This window comes from Pempheris klunzingeri, chromosome 15, assembly GCF_042242105.1.
Source record: "Pempheris klunzingeri isolate RE-2024b chromosome 15, fPemKlu1.hap1, whole genome shotgun sequence".
Classification (NCBI taxonomy): Eukaryota; Metazoa; Chordata; class Actinopteri; order Acropomatiformes; family Pempheridae; genus Pempheris; species Pempheris klunzingeri.
In genome coordinates, this window is record NC_092026.1 from 23873936 (window position 1) to 23893627 (window position 19692).

The window sequence follows — 19692 nt, forward strand, 5'->3', positions numbered from 1 at the left end:
TCTGATTCCAAAATGCATACTGAATAAACTACCCAGCAGTTGAGTGAGTCGAGGAGGTTACTCCCAGTCATCAACCCAAGCACCTGCAATCTCCACACACCTGTTCCTGATTTACAATCAAGCCACCTACTCCTCCCCTGCCTTTATAAGACCAACTCAGTTCTTCACTCGTTGCCAGATTGTCCGTTTCCACATGGTATACTTCAGGCTCCCCGTTACTAGACTTGTTGTGTTTGCTCGCATTTGATCCTCGTCTCCGCTCCGGTTCAGTCTCCCTCTTCACCAGCCTACTACCCTGGTCTCTTCCCCAGCCCTGTGTTGGTTCATTATTGTTAATAAACCTGCCTGTCTCCCAACCTGTGTCCTTGTCTGCATTGTGGGTTCAGCCAGTTCCGTTCGGTCTAACACAAACAGCATTAAATGCTCAAAAAGTCCTTTTAAACTATACCACCATATGAGATCAGGTTGGTGTGAACCAAAGGAAGTGGGTTTTGATTTCAGAAACAACAGGACAACCCACAATACACTGATTATTCTTCTGTCAAAGTCATAAACAGTTTTAATTTCCAAGACTTACAGACTTCTTACAGACAACACTCTTCACTGGTCTGACCGACTGACTGTGAACTGAAAAAGGCACAACAAAGGCTGTTTTTTCACAGTTTGATATTTCCTCAAAACATCTAGCCAATTTCTATTAGAGCACTGTTGCATTATTGTTCTGACAGGAGATCAATGGTGTGGTTTGGTAACCTGTGTGTTGTGTGCCAAAATAAAAGGAAGCAATCACACCTGGATGAGGAATATAATGCCAGGTGCAGGGAAGAGCGAATACCTTTAAGAGGACAAGATTAACTGAAATGTGTAACATTTATCTGGTGGGAACCTTAATCATCATAATTCTCCAGATGTGTGCCAGAAGTCCTGGGTACAATGATAATAATGATAATGATTGGACTGTAAGGCTTTGGTATACTATTAAGTGCATGTCTTGAAGTTTGTTTAGAGGTCTACAACTGCTTGGATCAGTGATTGACACTACGTTAGAGGCTGCACCTCCCTGATTGGTTGTCGACATTCAGGATCACTGAATTCCTGCAAATGATATTGGGGGCACAAGGAGGAGCCAAAGGGAGCTGATTTTTTTCACAAATTTTACAGTTTCATGTACTACTCTATGGATGTAGTGACTGTTTCAGCTAATAATAATTCCAAGCTCATCTTTTCAGCCTTTCAGATCCCATTGATAGTAATAGTTCTTCACATGGTTTACACTCCATTCAGTTAGGTTATTAACAAAACTACAGCCTCAGAATCATCATCATCTTGTGTGTGTCTGTGTGGGTATGAGAGAGAGAGAGAGAGAGAGAGAGGAGAGACAACGAAGTGACTTTTCTATTTCACCTTTCTCTTTATCAGGGTCTATTTACATCCAACACCACCACTTGTGGTCAGATCAAACTGTCTGTTACCATGGCAACCCCTGGGAGGAGACTCAAAGGAGAAAAGAGAGGAGGGAGATGAGAAGAATGAAAGAGGAGGCAGGAGGAGGAGGAAATCAGGAAAAAAGGTGTTGCAGAATTGAGTTTCTTCAGTTCTGCTGCTGGTCAAGGTAAAGGACAAGAAATGCTGGTGAAGCCATTTGAAACTGAATTGAAGAATGATGAGACAATTGAGGAGACTACAAACAATATCATAACTGGAGTCTTACACAATACAGAATATGGCAAGTCTACCACCAATAAAAGCCAAGACTTGGGCTTTGATTGCCATATTCTGTTTTTTTTTTCCAGTTGGAACTTTTCCCAGTTGGATGGAACTGATTAAACAGTGTCAAGTGGTTAGTTATACTTTTTATGTGTGAGCCATACGCACATGTCCCCAGTTTACTTGTTGTGTACATCACTCATACCTTTAGTAGATGCACCGGCCGTGTTTCTCAAAGCCTGCAGGTCGGAGTGGATGGATGAGTCCATTTCTTTTGCCTTTGATGATGATCTAACTGTGACCAAGTGTTTATTACTGTAACCATGATGACAAAGATCTGCAGACCTGAACATATTGGTGACTTTAACTTAAACAAATGTGTTTTTCTAACTTTAAAGGTGTTGGGAAGTACTACTTCATATGTGGAAAGAGTTGTAGAAAGCCTTTAGTGTCTCTTTTGTATAGGTCTCATTCACATGGAAACCTGGATGAATGAAGCGTAGATACTATCATCTGTAGGCATTGCCATTGCTACTAATCTCTAACTCCGTTAAATAAAAGCTGATAAAGCCTCAAGGGTAAATATTCCATCATTGCATCATGTTGGCGTGTGAACGGACGTCAGCATTCACTCAGTGACCAGACACACTTGGTCTTTACTGAGGCAGCTCAGCTACAGGCTGCTCTTAAAGCCAAGACTATTTGAATCACATTCTTACAAGACAAATATTTAATCTTGCAAATTGCCCTTCTACACACTCCTGCACAGACACACAAACACACACAGGCACACACAAATACACAATACAGCACACACTCATGCTCTTTGATCTCTCTCCCTCCACCTCATTTATTGATCAGTCCTAATTACTTAGTTGCTTTTAGAGCATTTGAGGCAAAGTCATATCAACTTCTTCATGGTAGCTAAGTTTACTTTCCCTTATTGAACATTTAGTAAAGATGACTGACCTTCTGCATTCATCTACAAAAGCTGTTTCTTTGGACACTATTAGCAATAAATAGCATAATCATGGAGTTTAACAATGTCACATAATAGCTTCAGGGTGTCCTGTCCCAGCAGAGAGCCAAAGCTTTATAATGTCATTATCTTGTCATATATCTATGTATGTAGGAACATTTGTATAATTACTTTTATGTTTAGTATTTATTCCTATTTCCCATTTCTTTTTCACATGTAGCTGTATCATTACCTCCAGGCACATTTACATAACATTACAGCAGCAACACAAGTAAATACCAGCAAGGGTCCCTGCAGAACATGCTTATAACAACAAAGCTAGCTTAGCTAGTGCTGCAGTATCACAGTAACACACAGTACCGCAATAAACAACACAAATAACAGTGAGAGGCAGCTGAGCCACTCATTTGATTATTTAGTTGGTTCTGCATTGTGTGTCTGCCAGAAGGGCGGTCACAATTTCATGTTTATCCAGTTTTAAGGCATATTTTTAATACACTTTTAGACCATGATTGTTTATATATGGGCTCTTCATGAGCCCCAAACATGAAAAATTAAAAGTCAGCGCTAATCTTGACCCCATGAAATTAAAACCCACTCATCAAGCCAGAAATCTTGGTGTTATAATGGACTCAGACCTAAATTTCACTTGCCACATAAAAACACTCATCAAATCAGCCTCCTACCACCTTACAAATACAGCCAGAATTAAAAGATGTTTGTCTAAACAAGATACAGAATAACAGGACGATCTGTAGCTTGATTGGGTTCTCCCTCACAGGAGATACAAGTTGGGATGCTACTACTTCTTGCAGTAGCGGCCCTCCCCGAGGGCAATCGAGCAGCTGCTTAGGGTGTGCTCAAGAGAGCATTTTCTAGAGCAAAGAGGGCAAGCTGGTGAGTCGCTCATGCCCCAGAGATGGAGATTTACTGGGCTAGGTAGGACGTCATACACAGCTTGGACCAAGAACCTGATGCGCTGGGGTTCTGCCTGCCAGATCTCAGACCAGGTCATCTTCCTGTCCAGCGCACCCTCCCACCTTGTCCATGCTCCCTGGTGCTGCATGCCCACCATCTTGCTGGTTCGCTGCTCCTTGATCCCTGCCCGCACCTCCTTCAGGACCAGTTGCCGTTTGTCCGTGCCCTGTGCCTTCTCGTACTTAGGTTGGGGGAAGGCTCCCAACCCAGCTCGACCAGTTGCCACTGTGCCCACCAAAGCCTTTTGTCTCAGCCAACATTCAGCCACCTCCAGGCCTTCCCGCGCTCTCCACTTCCGGCCTGTACACACCACGATGCCGGCTGATGCCACTTTCAAGTCCTTAGAGTCCCGATAGACCAAAGCCTCTCAAGGCTCAAACTCAATGTGTGTGTGTGTTTTTTTTATTCTAATTATTTTCTGTGCATGTCACTTTCATATAATTCATCAAACAGGACTTTTGACTGTGAATTTAATTCAAACTCTACTGTTCCACAATTTATTTATTTATTCATTCATGTCACATTTAATTTTTGTTTTTGTCACCTCCATGTATATGTATTTCATATCTATAGCACATATTCATAGCAGATCTCCCTCGGATATCAGAGGGGGAGCCAAATCTAAACCGGGTATTCACATGCACACATTTTCTGAAAGATGAAGCTGAAAAAAAAGAGAAAGGATGGTCTTTTCTTATCATTTGGGGGTATGTGGATATACCTGAGACACATATTTAATTTGAAAAGACTAAAAATGGCATTTTGCATAATATAGGATCTTTATTGATTGATCTAATGTGAAAGCCCCAAGCAAGCACAGAAGTATCAACTTGCTGCCATCTTGTTGTGCTTATACTTGACAGTTCCACAACTCATTTCTCAGACATATGTAATTCAAGTAGCTGCTTGGCTGCTATGGATCTTAATATCCAACCATCAATGATAAAAAATGACTCAACGCTCCACCTCAGTGCAACTACACTGAAATGGAATGCAGTCAAACACTGAACTGAGAAAGACATCAGAGCCAGAGATGGATCTGCCATGATACACAATTACATTTAACACAGTTTTATACTAATAAAAGAATAGGCTGTTTCTTTTTCCATCACAACTATATAGAACTCAGTATCTCTCAGTGACCATTGTCCCATGTATTTGTACGTAAAGAGTAAAGGTCCCAAAGAAACTGTTCGTATTGAAAAGTACTGACCAGCCTGATTCCCCACTTAAGGCTCTTAACATACTTTGAGGATCAGGATTATAAGAAATGCTGATTCCAATTCCAACATTTGAACATGCCTGGAGCCTCTGCATTTGTTGTTAATTGATGTAGGGCCTGACAGACCCATTTTTTGATTGTCACAAGGAAATAATGTCTTACAGGTAACAGGTTTTCTATTTGATACAATATCACAAAATGAGAACATCAGCACATCCCCGTCCCTCTATAATCAGTCTACACAACTGATTATCAATTATAAATATACAATTGCCAATTATGTATGGGATGTAACTAACATGCTTATTTTAATCCAAACCATTATCTTTTCCTCCACCATCTACAGCATCTCTCTGTGCATGGCTTTTAAACTTAATCTTGTAGTTTACATGGGAGAAACTTCTTTTTATACAAGAAAAATGCACATGGAAAACACACTGTATTAGACAGTGTATCACTGTACTAGACCTCAGAAATATGAAGGTCACAACTTCAAACTTATTTCCTGACCTTGACAGAGCACCAAAAAGGCTGTACATTTTCTCCTTAATTTTATTTATTAATTTAAAGTAGAAACGGTCTCTGTCAGGTAAAAAAGAGCCTTGCTCCATCTTCACCTCTGCACATTATTGATTTTTGTCCTTTTGTCGCTGTAGAACATGAAAATGCCTCATCAATAAATGCTCTGTGAATATATTACAGGGTGATTCCAGTATTTTCAGACAAAGTATTAATACAATCAGCTAAAGCTGATTATTCAGTTTGCCCTCACCATAATGTGACTATTGCTACTTTGCATTCTAATACATAGATATACAGATACCGCTATCATTATCATCTGTGAGTTGTGTGTGTGTGTGTGTGTGTGTGTGTGTGTGTGTGTGTGTGTGTGTGTGTGTGTGTGTGTGTGTGTGTGTGTGTGTGTGTGTGTGTGTGTGGAGAGAGAGAGAGAGAGAGAGAGACAGTGAGTGAGTAAGAGAGAGAGGAGGGGGAGTAAGGGAGAGAGATGGACAGTCAAACAGACCTACAGTAGTTATACCACCTGCAGTCCTCCAATTGTAGTCCGTCACCTCCTCCTGGATCCTCCTGGAGCCAAAGATGGTCCTGATGAGAGTGATGCTGTCGGTGTCCCTGTGTCTGCTCCTGGCGTCCGACGGCTCGGGCTGCGGACCGGGCAGGGGACACGGGAAGCGGAGGCACCCAAAGAGGCTCACACCGCTGGCTCTGAAGCAGTTTATCCCCAACGTGGCTGAGAAAACTCTGGGAGCCAGCGGCAAGTACGAAGGCAAGATCACCCGCAACTCGGAGAGGTTCAAGGACCTGACTCCCAACTACAACCCCGATATTATTTTTAAGGATGAAGAGAACACCAACGCAGACCGGCGCATGACACAAGTAGGAAACAATATGTCAGTCTGATTTATTGTGTGGTAACAGCAGGGTGAGGTGTCAGGTGAAGCGGCACATGTGGGTGCAGGGGGGGCTCTCTCTCCATGTGTGTTCATCCTCAGCTGGCTTCAGCCGGCCGTGATAACCGAACTGGTCAGTTAGTGTGCTTCCCTTTACCGTTATGCAACTGTTAGTGATTCCTGAATCTGTCGGTAAGTTTCCGTTTAGAGCTTCTGTCAGAGAGAAAAGTCTTGTATCTCTCCTTTGTGCTGAAAAGTAGGATAAACTCTCAAAGCAAAAAGCCACAGGCTTCACTGTGGCAACACCATGTGTGACCACACACCATCAGCATCACTGGCCCACATCAAACCATCAGCACGGGTCCAAATAGTGATGTGTGTCATCATTCATATTGGTAAAATAAGATTATACTCATCTGGTGAATTGCTGAGATCAGGGAGCACTGCCACATTACTAATGCTAACTTTATTAGATAGAGTGATATTACTAATGCTGACTATTAGATGGTCAAAACTATGAAGATATGAACAAAGTTGTAATAAACTGGAACGGTCATTTAGTTTAATTTGGAAGAGAGTCATTCACGCTGTAGGCTGTGTGATCATTGAGATGACACTCTCATGGTATAATCGTAGTTTTTAAAAAAACGCACGAGATAAATGGTGATGATCTGAACATGACACGTCTCTCCCTTTTCAGAGGTGTAAGGACAAACTGAACTCTTTGGCTATTTCAGTCATGAATCAGTGGCCTGGGGTTAAACTTCGGGTCACAGAAGGCTGGGATGAAGATGGCCATCATTCTGAGGAGTCCCTGCACTATGAGGGCCGAGCGGTGGATATCACCACCTCTGATCGGGACAAGAGCAAGTACGGCATGCTGTCCAGGCTGGCTGTGGAGGCGGGCTTTGACTGGGTCTACTATGAGTCCAAAGCCCACATCCACTGCTCTGTGAAAGCAGGTGGGTGGACTATATGTGTAAGTACATTAGACCTATGAATTAAATCCCTTTCACATCAAATGCCATTTTTAGGTTAAGTGATTTGTATGATTTTAAAAAAAAAAAAAACATACTAACATCTCTGAATGAAACAATGCATGTGCACATACATCTGGAATATTTACATCTAACATTTGATTTGATTCGAGTATTTACTTCTTCATACTCCTTTTCTGACATGAAATATTTATTTATATTGTTTTCTATATGTCTGTTCATACTTTTATTGGTTATTCTTCTTTTATTTTAGTCTTTTAGTCTAATCTAATCTAATCTAAAATGTTAAAGGCAAAGTTTCACTCCACTAAAGTGCAGTATACACTTTATGTGGTCCTTGATCAATTTCCTTGACTTGATTTTCTTTTTGTCCAAGATGACATAGGTTCAGCCACAACAAGCTTTATGACACATGGCATCAGCTACATGGAAACACAACTAAAGGGGGATTACATTATCTTGCTATTTGATAGAGGCCATAAGACCCAGCCTACTGTACCAGGAAGTACATTCATATTAGACAATTCTAAACACATGTGAAACTTTCCTCTTGCACATCTCTCTCATGTCAGATGCAGCTGTAGCCAACTATTTTTGTAATCTTCCAAAACAGCCAAAATCTTCCATTAGGGTGTATGAAATTTAATATCACAGTAATGATACACATCACAATACAGTGATTGTTCTCTAACAACCATACCACACATCACATTTGATTATTATCTTTTTATATATTTGGTACTTCCATGCAAGCAAAAACAATTTCTTCACAGGAGACAATACTAGAGTTAATTCTTCCTGCTCTGTGTTTACAATTTCACTCTCATCCTGCATATCTGCCCAAAACACGTTACCTTGCCAGGCTGCTGGATTCGCAAGATCACAAGGGATTGAGATCACAGGAGATTAGCTCCTGCAGTGGAAATGATATTGCCAAATCTCTGCCGATGGACGCATTGCTACCATTGCATCGTATATATAGTGTCATAGCGACCCAAGCCCAGGGATTAGCTATCAACACTTTTGCTCTCCAATATAGTCAGATAACAAGTTGGTAACTGGTTTGAGTTCCAGTTAGCAGGGGAAGCTACAGAGCACCACCACAGTTCAACAGCTCAATCTGATGGTCCTGCTCCAGATGCTCTCCAGCCTCCTGCGTGAGGGGAGAGGAGCAACGACTGAGGGTGCAGGGTGGGTGGAGTCCTTTATGATGCAGACGGCCCTGTTCTTTCATCTGCTGGTGTAAATGTCTGTGTTGGTGGGCAGGCCGCTCCCCACAATTCTCTGTGCAGCCCTCACCACCCTCCACCGAGCCTTCCTCTCTGCAGTAGATCAGCTGCTATACCACACGGTGATGCAGGAGCAGAGGACGCTCTCCACCGCACAGGATGATGCGTCCCACTATTGCTGCCGTCCGCAAACTTCACTGTATGACAGCTTTCCAAGGGAGGGGCAAGGGAGTCCAAGTCCTGGCCAGGGTCAGTGGGATGATTGCATTGAAGGCAGAAGTGGAGTCCCAAAAAAGCAGGCGAACAGAGTTCTTGCTCTCCAGCTGGGTTAGGGCTGAGTGAACCACCGATGACATGGCATCATCAGTTGAGCGGTTCCTTCAGTGCAAAGACATACAGGTTTGATTGATTGGTGAGTGTGATTTTTTTGTCTCTATTACATATCAGACGTGATAGACTGATGATCTGCCAAGGGTGTACCCTCCCCTCGCCCATTTTTGCACTGCACCCATGCTTTCTGCTCTGCATAGCTGTATTTAGGTGCAGCAAGGCATCGAGCGAAATGCTAATGTGAGCAAATTAAATTAAACAATCCAATAGTTGTTGAAATAATTCATCTAAATTGGTAACACTAGAGGAAAAGTCAGGAGATCACCTGATCAGAAGGATTGATCATCTTGGAACCGTGGACATCTTTGGTGGTGGTTTCAGACAGGAGGATGCTGCACAAACTCTGGAGCATCATGGACAATGTTTCCTCTCCACAATCTGCTTGGTTATGCACAGAAGCACCTTCAGCAGTAAACTGACACCAACCCAGTGCACCACAGAAGGCCACAGGAAATCCTTTCTCCCAGTGGAAGTCAAAAGATGGATGGACTGCAGAGGCATGGGGTGTTCATGATCCAGTCTCTTTCTCTCTGGATTGCTGTCTGTCTGTGGATTACAATCATTAGAACTCTCTGATTTTAGGGACATACATGGACATAATTGTTACAGATAGGGGCAGATGTGGCTCAGAGGTAGAGTGGGTCATCCCTCAATCGGAAGGTCGGTGGTTCAATCACCGGCGTGTGTGAGTCAGCATGTTGAAGTGTCCTTGGGCAAGACACTGAACTCCAACTTGCTCCTGAAGCAGCTTCAGTGTGTGAATGCGTGTGTGAAAAAACAGTCTCGTCCAACTTAATGATTGATGTGTGAATGGGTGAATGAGGATGTCATGTAAAGCGCTTTGAGTAGTTGAAATGACTAGAAAGGTGCTATACAAATACAGACCATTTACCATTTACATTTTCAATGAACCATGTACACTTAAATACTTAGATTTGAGAACATACATATAGTTCCTCTTATTTATTAAGTTATTCAACCCCCATTGCAAATTAGGTGTATTGGCAAAATTGACAAACTTTCAGATGTGTTCAATGAAGAACTCAAACAAGAACAATTTAAATAGCTCAACACAACTAATATACTAAAGTGTTTTTTCCAAATTCAATGCACAATTACACTTTTAATGGCTACTGCAGTCTCAAAATTATTCAACCCCCTGAATAGAATCCACCATGAGAGCACTCATTTGCAAATCAGGTCTTGTCTTAGGCACACCTGATGTAATTAATCAATTAGTTGCATCAGGTGTGATTGAGATAAAACACATCAAATACGTGGACTGGCGAGGGTTTTGTTCACAGGGACGTTTGGTTGCATGATAGAAATAAGTCCAAGTCAAAATAATTGTGCAAGGCAATGATCTCCTCTCTTAGCATTTTGGACAAACAAATACAATTATACAAAAAAATTGCAAAGGCAGCGAATGGTCCTAGACATACTGTTGGAAGCATAGTTTACATTGTACAAAGCTAAAGGAACACTGGCTACATTACCTGGACGTGGCACAAAGAGCTACTGATAGCTGATACCAGATTTCTGAGGAGGCAGGTGACCAGAAGACCTGCAGTAAGACTTGGGGGCAGCAGGCACTGAGGTTTCAGTTTCTACAGTAGGACACATACTAAACACTGAAGGCCTCCATGCCAGAACTCCAAGACCTACACCACTACTGAGCCAAAAGCACAAGACAAGTTGGCTCCAATATATCAGAAACCATATAAATGAGCTCCAGAGGTTTAAGGATTCTGTTTTGTGGAGCGATGAAACAAAACTGGAACTTTTCGGGTCTATGTTTCAGCAGTATGTCTGGAGGAGGAAGAATGAGACATATGATGAAAAGAACAGCCTGCCTACAGTGAAGCATGGCGGTGGCTCAGTGATGCTCTGGGGCTGCTTAGCTTCTTCTGGCACTGGAAACCTGCAGCGTTTGAGCCTGTTGTTCAATATGTTAAAATTCAGTGTGTAAGCTCTACTAAGAAATAATTTTGGGCTGTTTAAGGGTGTTAATGTTTCAATATACCAAGGACAAACAAAAAGGGTCGACTTTGCTTATAGGTTGGGGAGATCCTCCTCAGCCTCTCTCACCTGCAACAGGTGAACCTACTCAGCACCCATTAACTCAAGCCATTTATAGTTGTGATTGAATGTAATTATTAACTCTAATATTTGATACTGTTGAATCTTACAGAAAACTCTGTGGCAGCTAAGTCTGGAGGTTGCTTCCCTGGTTCGTCCATGGTGATCCTGGCAGACAGAAGGACTAAACCACTGAAGGAGCTCCAAACGGGGGACAAGGTGCTGGCTGCTGACCAACAAGGAAATCTAGTTCACAGTGACTTTCTTATGTTCATGGACCAGGACCGACAGATTACACGAGAGTTCCATGTCCTGGAGACTGACGAGCCACGCCGCCGACTAACACTGACTCCAGCTCACCTTGTCTTTGTTGTAAACAACAGCGCTACCAACAGCAGAGACATTAGGGCCGTGTTCGCCAGTAATGTAAAACTAGGAAAGCAGCTTCTTGTTGCAGGGGATGAACGGCCAGACCACCTGATCCCTGCAAGAGTGACAAAAATGTATGTGGAGCGGTATAAAGGGTCTTACGCACCTGTAACTTCTCATGGAACCATCATAGTTGACCAGGTTTTGGCATCTTGCTATGCGGTGATTGAGGATCATGACCTTGCACACTTGGTTTTAAGGCCAGTCCGACTGTGGCACTCATTCTTGTCACTGGTTGGGATGGTTAGTGATGGTATGCATCAAGCTGACGGTGTCCACTGGTACCCAAAGCTCCTGCACCACGTGGGAAGTTGGCTTCTGAACAGCAGCTCTTTTCACTCACAAAGTTGAGATATACTATATGGTTTAATAGACTGTGTGTTCACACTGGAGTAAAACAACATGTTTTTGCCTCAATATTAAAACTTTACTAAACATTAAAACAATTGATTTTTATGTGTGTCTACTATGCTCATAGAACAATCATTATATGTCATGTTTTTCACATCCTCCCACGTGTATTATTTTTTGACCCAATAGCAGTATGTTACAGAGTAATTCTGGTATATAACAACTTGGTCCTATATTTGAAGTTTTGGCTTTTGTTCTTCTCAACACTTACACTCTACTCACAAAATAGTTTCTATAACAGAATCAAACAAGGCAACACCTTCACCTTTGTTTTCTCTTTCAAGGAACATTGGATAACCTTGGATTGTTAACAACCTGCCTGAATGTCTGACTGCTTGTGTCCCTAAGTTCACTTGATGTCCTTTGAGTGATGACACCATATTCTCAGAATTCAGCTATTACTTTGGTGAGTGTGATTATGGAGAGGAAAGATGGCCAAACCTACAAAAATAACTGCCTGTTTGAAAATGGAATTGCCATTTACAGATTGACATATTTTGTTGTTTGGAAAATCATCTTGGTTATTGTTTTTTTTTAGTTTAGTACACCTATTTAACAGTATCACCTCATAGACACAAGTTCCATTTTCACCAAGGCAATGCATCCAACATCCATGCTTCCGCATTGTGCGACCCAAAGAACATGACCACAAGCCCAGCCTTGGTCCAGCCAAGTTGGCTAACTTCTGGTTAGCGTATGCTAACTTGAATGGGCCTAAAATGATTTAGTCATGCAGCTCTTTTAACTTTCCAGATGTAATCGCACTGAATGGCTGATTTATGTATGTGTCTTTCATAATAGAGGCATCACAAGACGGACACTATCGTTGTAACGGCACGGTTTGACCACCCATGTCAAAGTGGCTTCAAAGCCTGGTTTGCTATGTTGTTATGTCATGTAGTGGTTGTTGACATTCTGCCCTGGGGGGAGGGTTCCAGCAGTGAGTGAGTTTGTCATTGTTTTAGCTGTGTGAACAGCATCCTGTCCAAATCTGCTTCAGGTTAAACTTGTCTGCTCATTCATTCTCAACGAATGGCCAAATCACCAATTTTACATTGACAAATTGACTTTGTTGTAGTGCAACAGTAAATGCAACTTCTCTGTTACTTTCCTGACTATTCATAATCACTATTACAACCTGTAATGTGATAATCACTGAAGCAATTAGATACATAGGAATATGTCAAATATTTTATTGCCTACCTCCCTTTAGAATATTCATCCCAGAGATATTCGGTTTGAAACTGTGTTGAAGTTACAGAAAAGCAAGCTAACAATTTCTCCCTTCTTTCAGTCTTAGTGCTAAGCTAAATCCTGGACCTACACAACATATAGTATGTAGCACTGATATCAAGACAGACAAATGAATGTAACTGCCACAAATAAGATGCACAGATGACTTCCATTCTTCCACTCTCAACATACAGTATCTGATACCTCACCAGTGTAGGTGTCAGAAACTGTATGCTCAATTAATATTTACAGCATGTACGAGTTCAATTTGATCATGTGATTTATCCCGGAAAAGACAGGATCAAAGTCAGTGCAACTTCCATGTTTAATAAATAAGGGCATAATGCACTAAATAATGTTGCTCATGTATGACATGTCTGGTCAGGGAAGAGTTTATTTTGTTGTCAAGACACTGGAACCATTTTCAGTGAATTGACATTGTAATGATCACAAGCCTTTGAAAATATATGAATATACAGATAAAAAAATATATATACATACAGTAAACCATATATGAGAGATGGTTCTAAATTAATTTATTTTTTCTGTATTGCTCAGAATGGTTGTTAATGTCTATGCAATATATGAAAATGTTAAATTTAGCATGTGTTTTGGTCTGGTGAATGAATGCAGAGTTAATTTGATTGTTTTAACTGACTGTTAGGGCCAATTATATTTTCATGGATGGATATTAAGTATGGCATTAATAAATTATATTTTTATACACTGGATGTTGACTTCAAACTAACTACTGTCCTGAAGAATCATTTGACAATCATTGCTTCATTTGGGTATAGCCTCGCAGCCAGGCAGCCCACAGTTTAATCTCCCTGAATGTATTATATCACCAATCCAAGGGCTGTAAAACATAGATATATCATTAGCATATTTAATGCACTCTAGGTTTAGGTGTGGTCCATGGATATGTTAAACTGCAGAATAGTGCCTACTTAGTTGCATTATATGAATTAGTTGTGCAAACATTCAAGAACATAATAATCAAATTGTTTGATCAATGCTTCACTGGTTGGAGTTTTCCAGAGCTGATGTTAGCTACACTTGAGCTGAAACTGAACTCGAGTTTCTGGTCAAACTATAATATAAAAATGATGATGATAATTAATAATAACTAGAAAATTTGGGCCGCCGTGGTGCGTACAACGTCTGTATTGCTAAACAGACCTCACTTTGAGCGCCACGACAGATGATTGGGGGAAGAGGAGAGTGAGATGAGAGTCAATGAGAGAGTTGAGGGGATCTCTTGTTGCTTTCAGGCTCACAGAGCAAAAACCGTGAGTCCGACTGATTCAGATTGAAGTTGAAGGATGTACAGATGAACAATCTGATGAAATGTATTTTGAAAAACACAGAGCTTTTATTTTGAAATTTTTTGAAAAATTTCACGACACTACTCCTCCCAGAGCTTTCGCACACCTGAAGTCACCTGACTTCTTGTAAGTAGAGAAGGGGGAGGAACCCTGAAAGTAAGTGTTCAGGTAGTTCAGACTCCATTTTGAGCCGACGGAGCAGAAGAAGAGAAGTGAAGGCTGAGGCAGGGTGAGTGTTATTAGGGCCCGAGCACCAAGCGGTGCGAGGACCCTATTGAAACCTGAGGGTGAAAAACGAGCAAGGGAGGGAAACGGGCGAGAACCCAAGAACCAAGAGGTGTACGGATTATTCTTCTCCGTGAACAAAAGTAAATTTGGGGGCCTTAACATGTACGCAGAGGCAGGAAAATTTGCACACGCATCAGGCCTGGCGAAAAATTCCGTATTTTATGGGTCTCATAAATGGGTGTGGCAAAATGGCTCTACAGCGCCCCCTGCAAATTTCAGCGGACTAGCCCCGGGACTGCGTTTCACCTACATGTACAGAATTTGGTACATATATGCAGGACGATGAGATCTACAAAAAAGTCTCTTGGAGCGTTGCCCTAAGCCAAACAGGAAGTTGGCCATTTTGAATTGCGTGTCAAAAATTTGTGAAAAATAGGGGTTGTAAATGAACGAAGTAGTCCGAGGGGGTTGAAGCGATTGAGTTCAAACTTGGTCAGCTGGTAGAAACAATATCAAGGATGAAAAGTTATCAAAGGTTTCTACAAAACTTTAACGGTTTGGGCGTGGCGAGCTGTCAAAATTCAGTCCCTCACCGTCAAACAGGAAGTTGTTAATAAGTTGACTTTACGTGATCCAATATGCACCACACTTCACATGTCTGATGAGAGTTCCGCCCTGACGACATCTACATGTCAATATTCATTCAAAGTCATAGCGCCACCTAGTGGCAAGAGGAAGTGCATGTTTTATTCTCGGACGTTTCTCTCTCAGCAGGTTGATCACAGACACCTCAAATTTCATCCAAACATTCCCAAGACGTAGATGATGCAAATTTATGAAGTTCGTGACGTTTCGTCAGACGCTGTCACCATGGCAACGCTGTTCGCCATGGAACAGGAAATTGCTGTAACTTCAGTGTACATTATCCAATCTATTTCAAACTTGTCACGCTTAATAAGAGTCCCAACCTGAAGACATCTAGATGCCAATTAGTGACCACAGTCATTGCGCCACCTGGTGGAAACAGGAAGTAACACGTCTATGGCAATGATCATTTGATTTGCACGAAATTTTCACAGTGTAGTCAACACTTCATATAGTGGAATACAGGATGTGATTAGTGACTGTTCTCTAGCGCCACATAGGGGACACAGGAAGTGACATGTAAGTCCTTCACGCGCTGTCCAAACTACATGAACGTTCTGAAAGCGCAGGGAAGGGTCGGAGTCCAGCAACGGGACGAAGCCTCCGCACGCCCCGACGCGCACGGAGGTGCGAGGGCCCTTCAACGCTGCTTGCAGCTTTAATTTTGTATTATTGTATGAATCATTTCTCAGTTTTTCTCCCTGTGGACTGGAGAGGAAAGAAATGTCAGAATGAGCTGAAGATCATGATGGACTGAATAATACACATCAAACCTATTGTGACTCACCTACCCTAACTCCTGTTCTCACAGTCGGTGTTACTGCTTTACCTCTCAGACTGACTCCTGCTGTGACTGCTGTGCTCACTAACAAATCTGTTCTACCAAACTCCATTCAGAAACCTGGTAATTTAAAATAGCGCTAATGGTAGGCATTAATAACGCGCACATTTTGAGTTTGGATATTTTACTAATTAATAGTATCTACATTGACATTCGGCGTATTTTGGTGAAAAAATTGTAAAATGTGGGGACTTTTAAATTAGTATTATTACATTATCATTTTGACGTTTTAGTAATTTTATGCTATGCAGGCCATGTTGTACTTACAAGTAAAAGTGAAACCAAGTTTTCCATGACAGTTGTGTTGTACCTTCCTTGTCTGTCACTTCTTTGAAGCAGGTGGAGGAAACAAGCTCGAAACTGCTCTAATGCACAACAGTGATTGCAAATGAAAGTCTTCCCAGTGCTCATCTAAAATATACGAATAAATCACAGGAAATAAGAAGCGAATCTAACACAAAGACATGAACAGTGGAAGTTAAACTATAGAAATCAAATATAAGACTTATGATGAGACAGACTGTGTACAGTACTGATAAATTGAATAAAATAAATGAAGACAAGTACAATATCAGCGAAGATGGTTCCTGTGCTCCCACTCAGTTTTGTGGCCTTTTGTCAAAATCTATTTGAAGTCATTGTGTTAGTTTATGTTTTTGCACATAGGACAGATTCAAATGTGTATAATAACCTTACCGCAAACTAACTGACTGCAAACTGTAGAGCAAAATGAGGTTTCCTTCTAGTCTGACCCAAGGCTTAAAGATGGGGTCTTTATTTTCTAGGTGAGACCACTGACTGTCCTCTTTCCTCTCGTGCCAGTGTCTAATAGCAGCGATGGCTCTACAAGTGGATGACATCATGCGTCTGTGCTGTGAAATATCAGTTCATGATCAGATCGAGGTGGCGGAGAAGAACATCACCAAAGGAGCGATGATAGCAGGAGGAGGTGCTTTTGTGGGGGGGCTGCTGGGCGGACCTCCAGGGATTGCTGTTGGTAAGAATACTAATGTACTGCTGAAGCAGACATCACAGCTGTCTGATCAGGGATTCAGGTGTAGCCCACACTGACAGGGGCCTTTGAGACTGTAGAGTCCAAATAGAAAACTCTTTTCTGACTAATCCCAAAGGACATACGTGTATTTAAGGCACGGCCAATGCTTTCTGTAACAGTACTTAAACGCACCACCTCCTGTTCCTTAGTCACTGCAGGGTTATTGATCAGCAGAGGATGAATCAACAGTGATTTGCTGCTGTTTTATATCATTTTAAATTCAAAATATTTGGGCTTTTGTCACTGAAGTCTCTGAGAACTTGTGATGGGTAATAGTGGAGGCATCCCTGTCCTAGGACGGTTAGACAGGAAATAGATGTCACATGTAGAGTACAGAACCTGGAGGAGGACAGGCCATACAAAGAAAGAAGGAAAGAAAGAGAGAAACAAAATCAGGGCCGGTTATTAAAAAGCTTAAAGTTTTATACTCTCAGGCAGAAGAAACATGGATGATCAGTGCCAGGTTTAAGAGTTATCAGTTTGGAGAGAGGTACACACACACACGGCAAACATACAAATTCCAATACTCACTCTCTTTTAAGCTCTGTTGGAAGAGAACAAGACCTGGCTCTTAAACTGCTAAAGGCTCCACCAGCTGGCCTCTAACTTTGTTAGTCAGAGCTGAAAACAGCTGGAAGTGACAGTGAACCAGGCAGTTAGTGTAAACACATATCACCAGACTTATCCTTTAAGATTCCTCATCAGTTGTCTTCAATGCGGGTTTACCTCATATTAGAACATGCTTCCAGTGGAGTTATACTGACCCCCCCCACCCCCTCGTGCCTCTACCAGGTGGAGCGATAGGCAGTCTCCTGGGCTGGCTGACGAGCGGCCAGTTCAAGCCTCTGCCTCAGGTCCTGATGGAGCTGCCTCCTGCCCAGCAGAGGAAGCTCTGCAATGCCGTGGTGGCCATCTTGGGCAACCTGATCTTGATGGAGGTGGCCCAGCTCATCACCGACGTGATGAACAGCGCCACCCTGAAGCAGCAGGTCATGGCTGTGCTGCTTAGCTTCATCAAAAAGGAGCTCAGAGTAGAGGTGCGCTATTAAGACTGAGTTATGGTTATAGGTGAACTAAACTTTGGGCCCAGTGTGTTTTTTTGTACTTCTCTGGAAAACCTGAATAATGGATCATTACTGTGCCAAGCTGAGTGTGTATCCTACTGTCTGCACAGTCATGATAGAAATCTGTGTTGCTGAATAATGAATGCAGAGTGACTTTATTACAAATAAGGTTGTTGTTTTTTATGAATTTTCCTCTCTGCTTTTTTTAAAACTAATTTATAATGTGATCTCTTTATTCCCACACTCTGTAATGAGTAAAACAGCTATCGTGTTTTACTCATTATTTGCTTATTTAAGGTTGTCCGGGTTGTAAAGGCAACATTTGGAAGAAAAATACACACATTCATAAGTAAAGAATTCTGAACTAAAGAACTCTGCAAGTGAAGTGAATTTTTTCATGAAATTCTATTTTCCTTGTGTGACAAAATCTAAACCCAGAAGTCCACCTGCTTTTTGGAGCTTTGATCAAATGTCACTGCTGACACACTTTGGCCACAGAGCAGTTCTGCTCATGGCTGGTTGTCTTCTATCCTCTTCTTTTTCACTCTTTGGCGTTCAGTGCGGATGGCAAAGTAAGATTTTCATTGTACAGGGAAACCCGTTTCTGCACTGTACACATGACAATAAACACTTTGAATCTTTGAATCTTGAATGGTTGCTTTTCAAAATTCAGCTTTAATTTTATTCCCACCTTATTTATTAACGTGGATCCATTCACACACTCTGTAAAATTTGTTTAATCATCCACAGCATCAATTACCGCACACTCCTTTTTCACATGATGACCAAGTCAGCTGAGGCTGGATAAGTGCAAACTTTCAAAGTGGAAATCAATGACTGATCCAAATACTTTAGTCACATGAGCCATAAATAGACTTTGTGCGGTGGATACACTGACTGACAAACATCTCTGTAACATTTGACAAAAGTATGACCCAGAGACAGGATGCAGCGCTTCTAGTGTGACAAATCCCCAAGCTGATCAAAAAACAAATATATCTCGATGTATTGCTTGTTTCAACTTCAGAATTTATCATGAAGGATGATGTTGTGGCAAAAATGTTTGCAGTCACCCGTTTGTGTTTCCTGGGTCGTTACTTGTCTAAAGCACATTTGATGTAGAGCAGAAGTGGAAACAAACGGATTCAGCTGCAAAACATTCATCTGTCTGAAAGCTGTGCCACTAGAGGGCGCTCACACACCCCAGGACAGTGCTTGGGAGTTCTGCAATTATACTGTATAATTATGTTGTTTTAAAGAAAATGCTGATTTTTAAAAAAAATTGTATAACAGCTTTTGGATAAGGATGTTGTAATGACATCACATTTAAAAAGCAACAACATATCCAGCGTCTCCTTTCTTCCCTAAACTTCTACAACATGAAAATAAGACCCAGGTTATAAAACTAATAACTGATCTTTTGGCCAGCTGAGGGCATGGGATACTAAACACACTGAAGTCATCTGGC

At 41.6% G+C, this 19692-nt stretch overlaps 2 protein-coding genes across 3 annotated transcripts; both read left to right on the top strand.

The window, feature by feature from the left end:
- Positions 1-5984: 5984 nt before the first annotated feature.
- On the top strand, positions 5985-11771 carry LOC139214050 (sonic hedgehog protein-like). Its single transcript, XM_070844787.1, has 3 exons — positions 5985-6281; positions 6996-7257; positions 11104-11771. The coding sequence occupies exons 1-3, from the start codon at positions 5985-5987 to the stop codon at positions 11769-11771; spliced, it is 1227 nt and encodes a 408-aa protein (XP_070700888.1).
- A 2815-nt stretch (positions 11772-14586) lies between these two features.
- On the top strand, positions 14587-18869 carry LOC139214604 (protein C19orf12 homolog). 2 transcript variants are annotated; one of them, XM_070845494.1, is made up of 3 exons: positions 14587-14621; positions 16929-17103; positions 17953-18869. In XM_070845494.1, exons 2-3 carry the CDS (start codon positions 16944-16946, stop codon positions 18207-18209), a joined length of 417 nt encoding a protein of 138 aa, XP_070701595.1. In that variant the 5' UTR covers positions 14587-14621; positions 16929-16943; the 3' UTR covers positions 18210-18869. The 2 variants fall into 2 exon arrangements, with proteins under 2 accessions (XP_070701595.1, XP_070701596.1); XM_070845495.1 differs by having other exon boundaries at positions 14606-14621; positions 16892-17103.
- Positions 18870-19692: the final 823 nt, after the last annotated feature.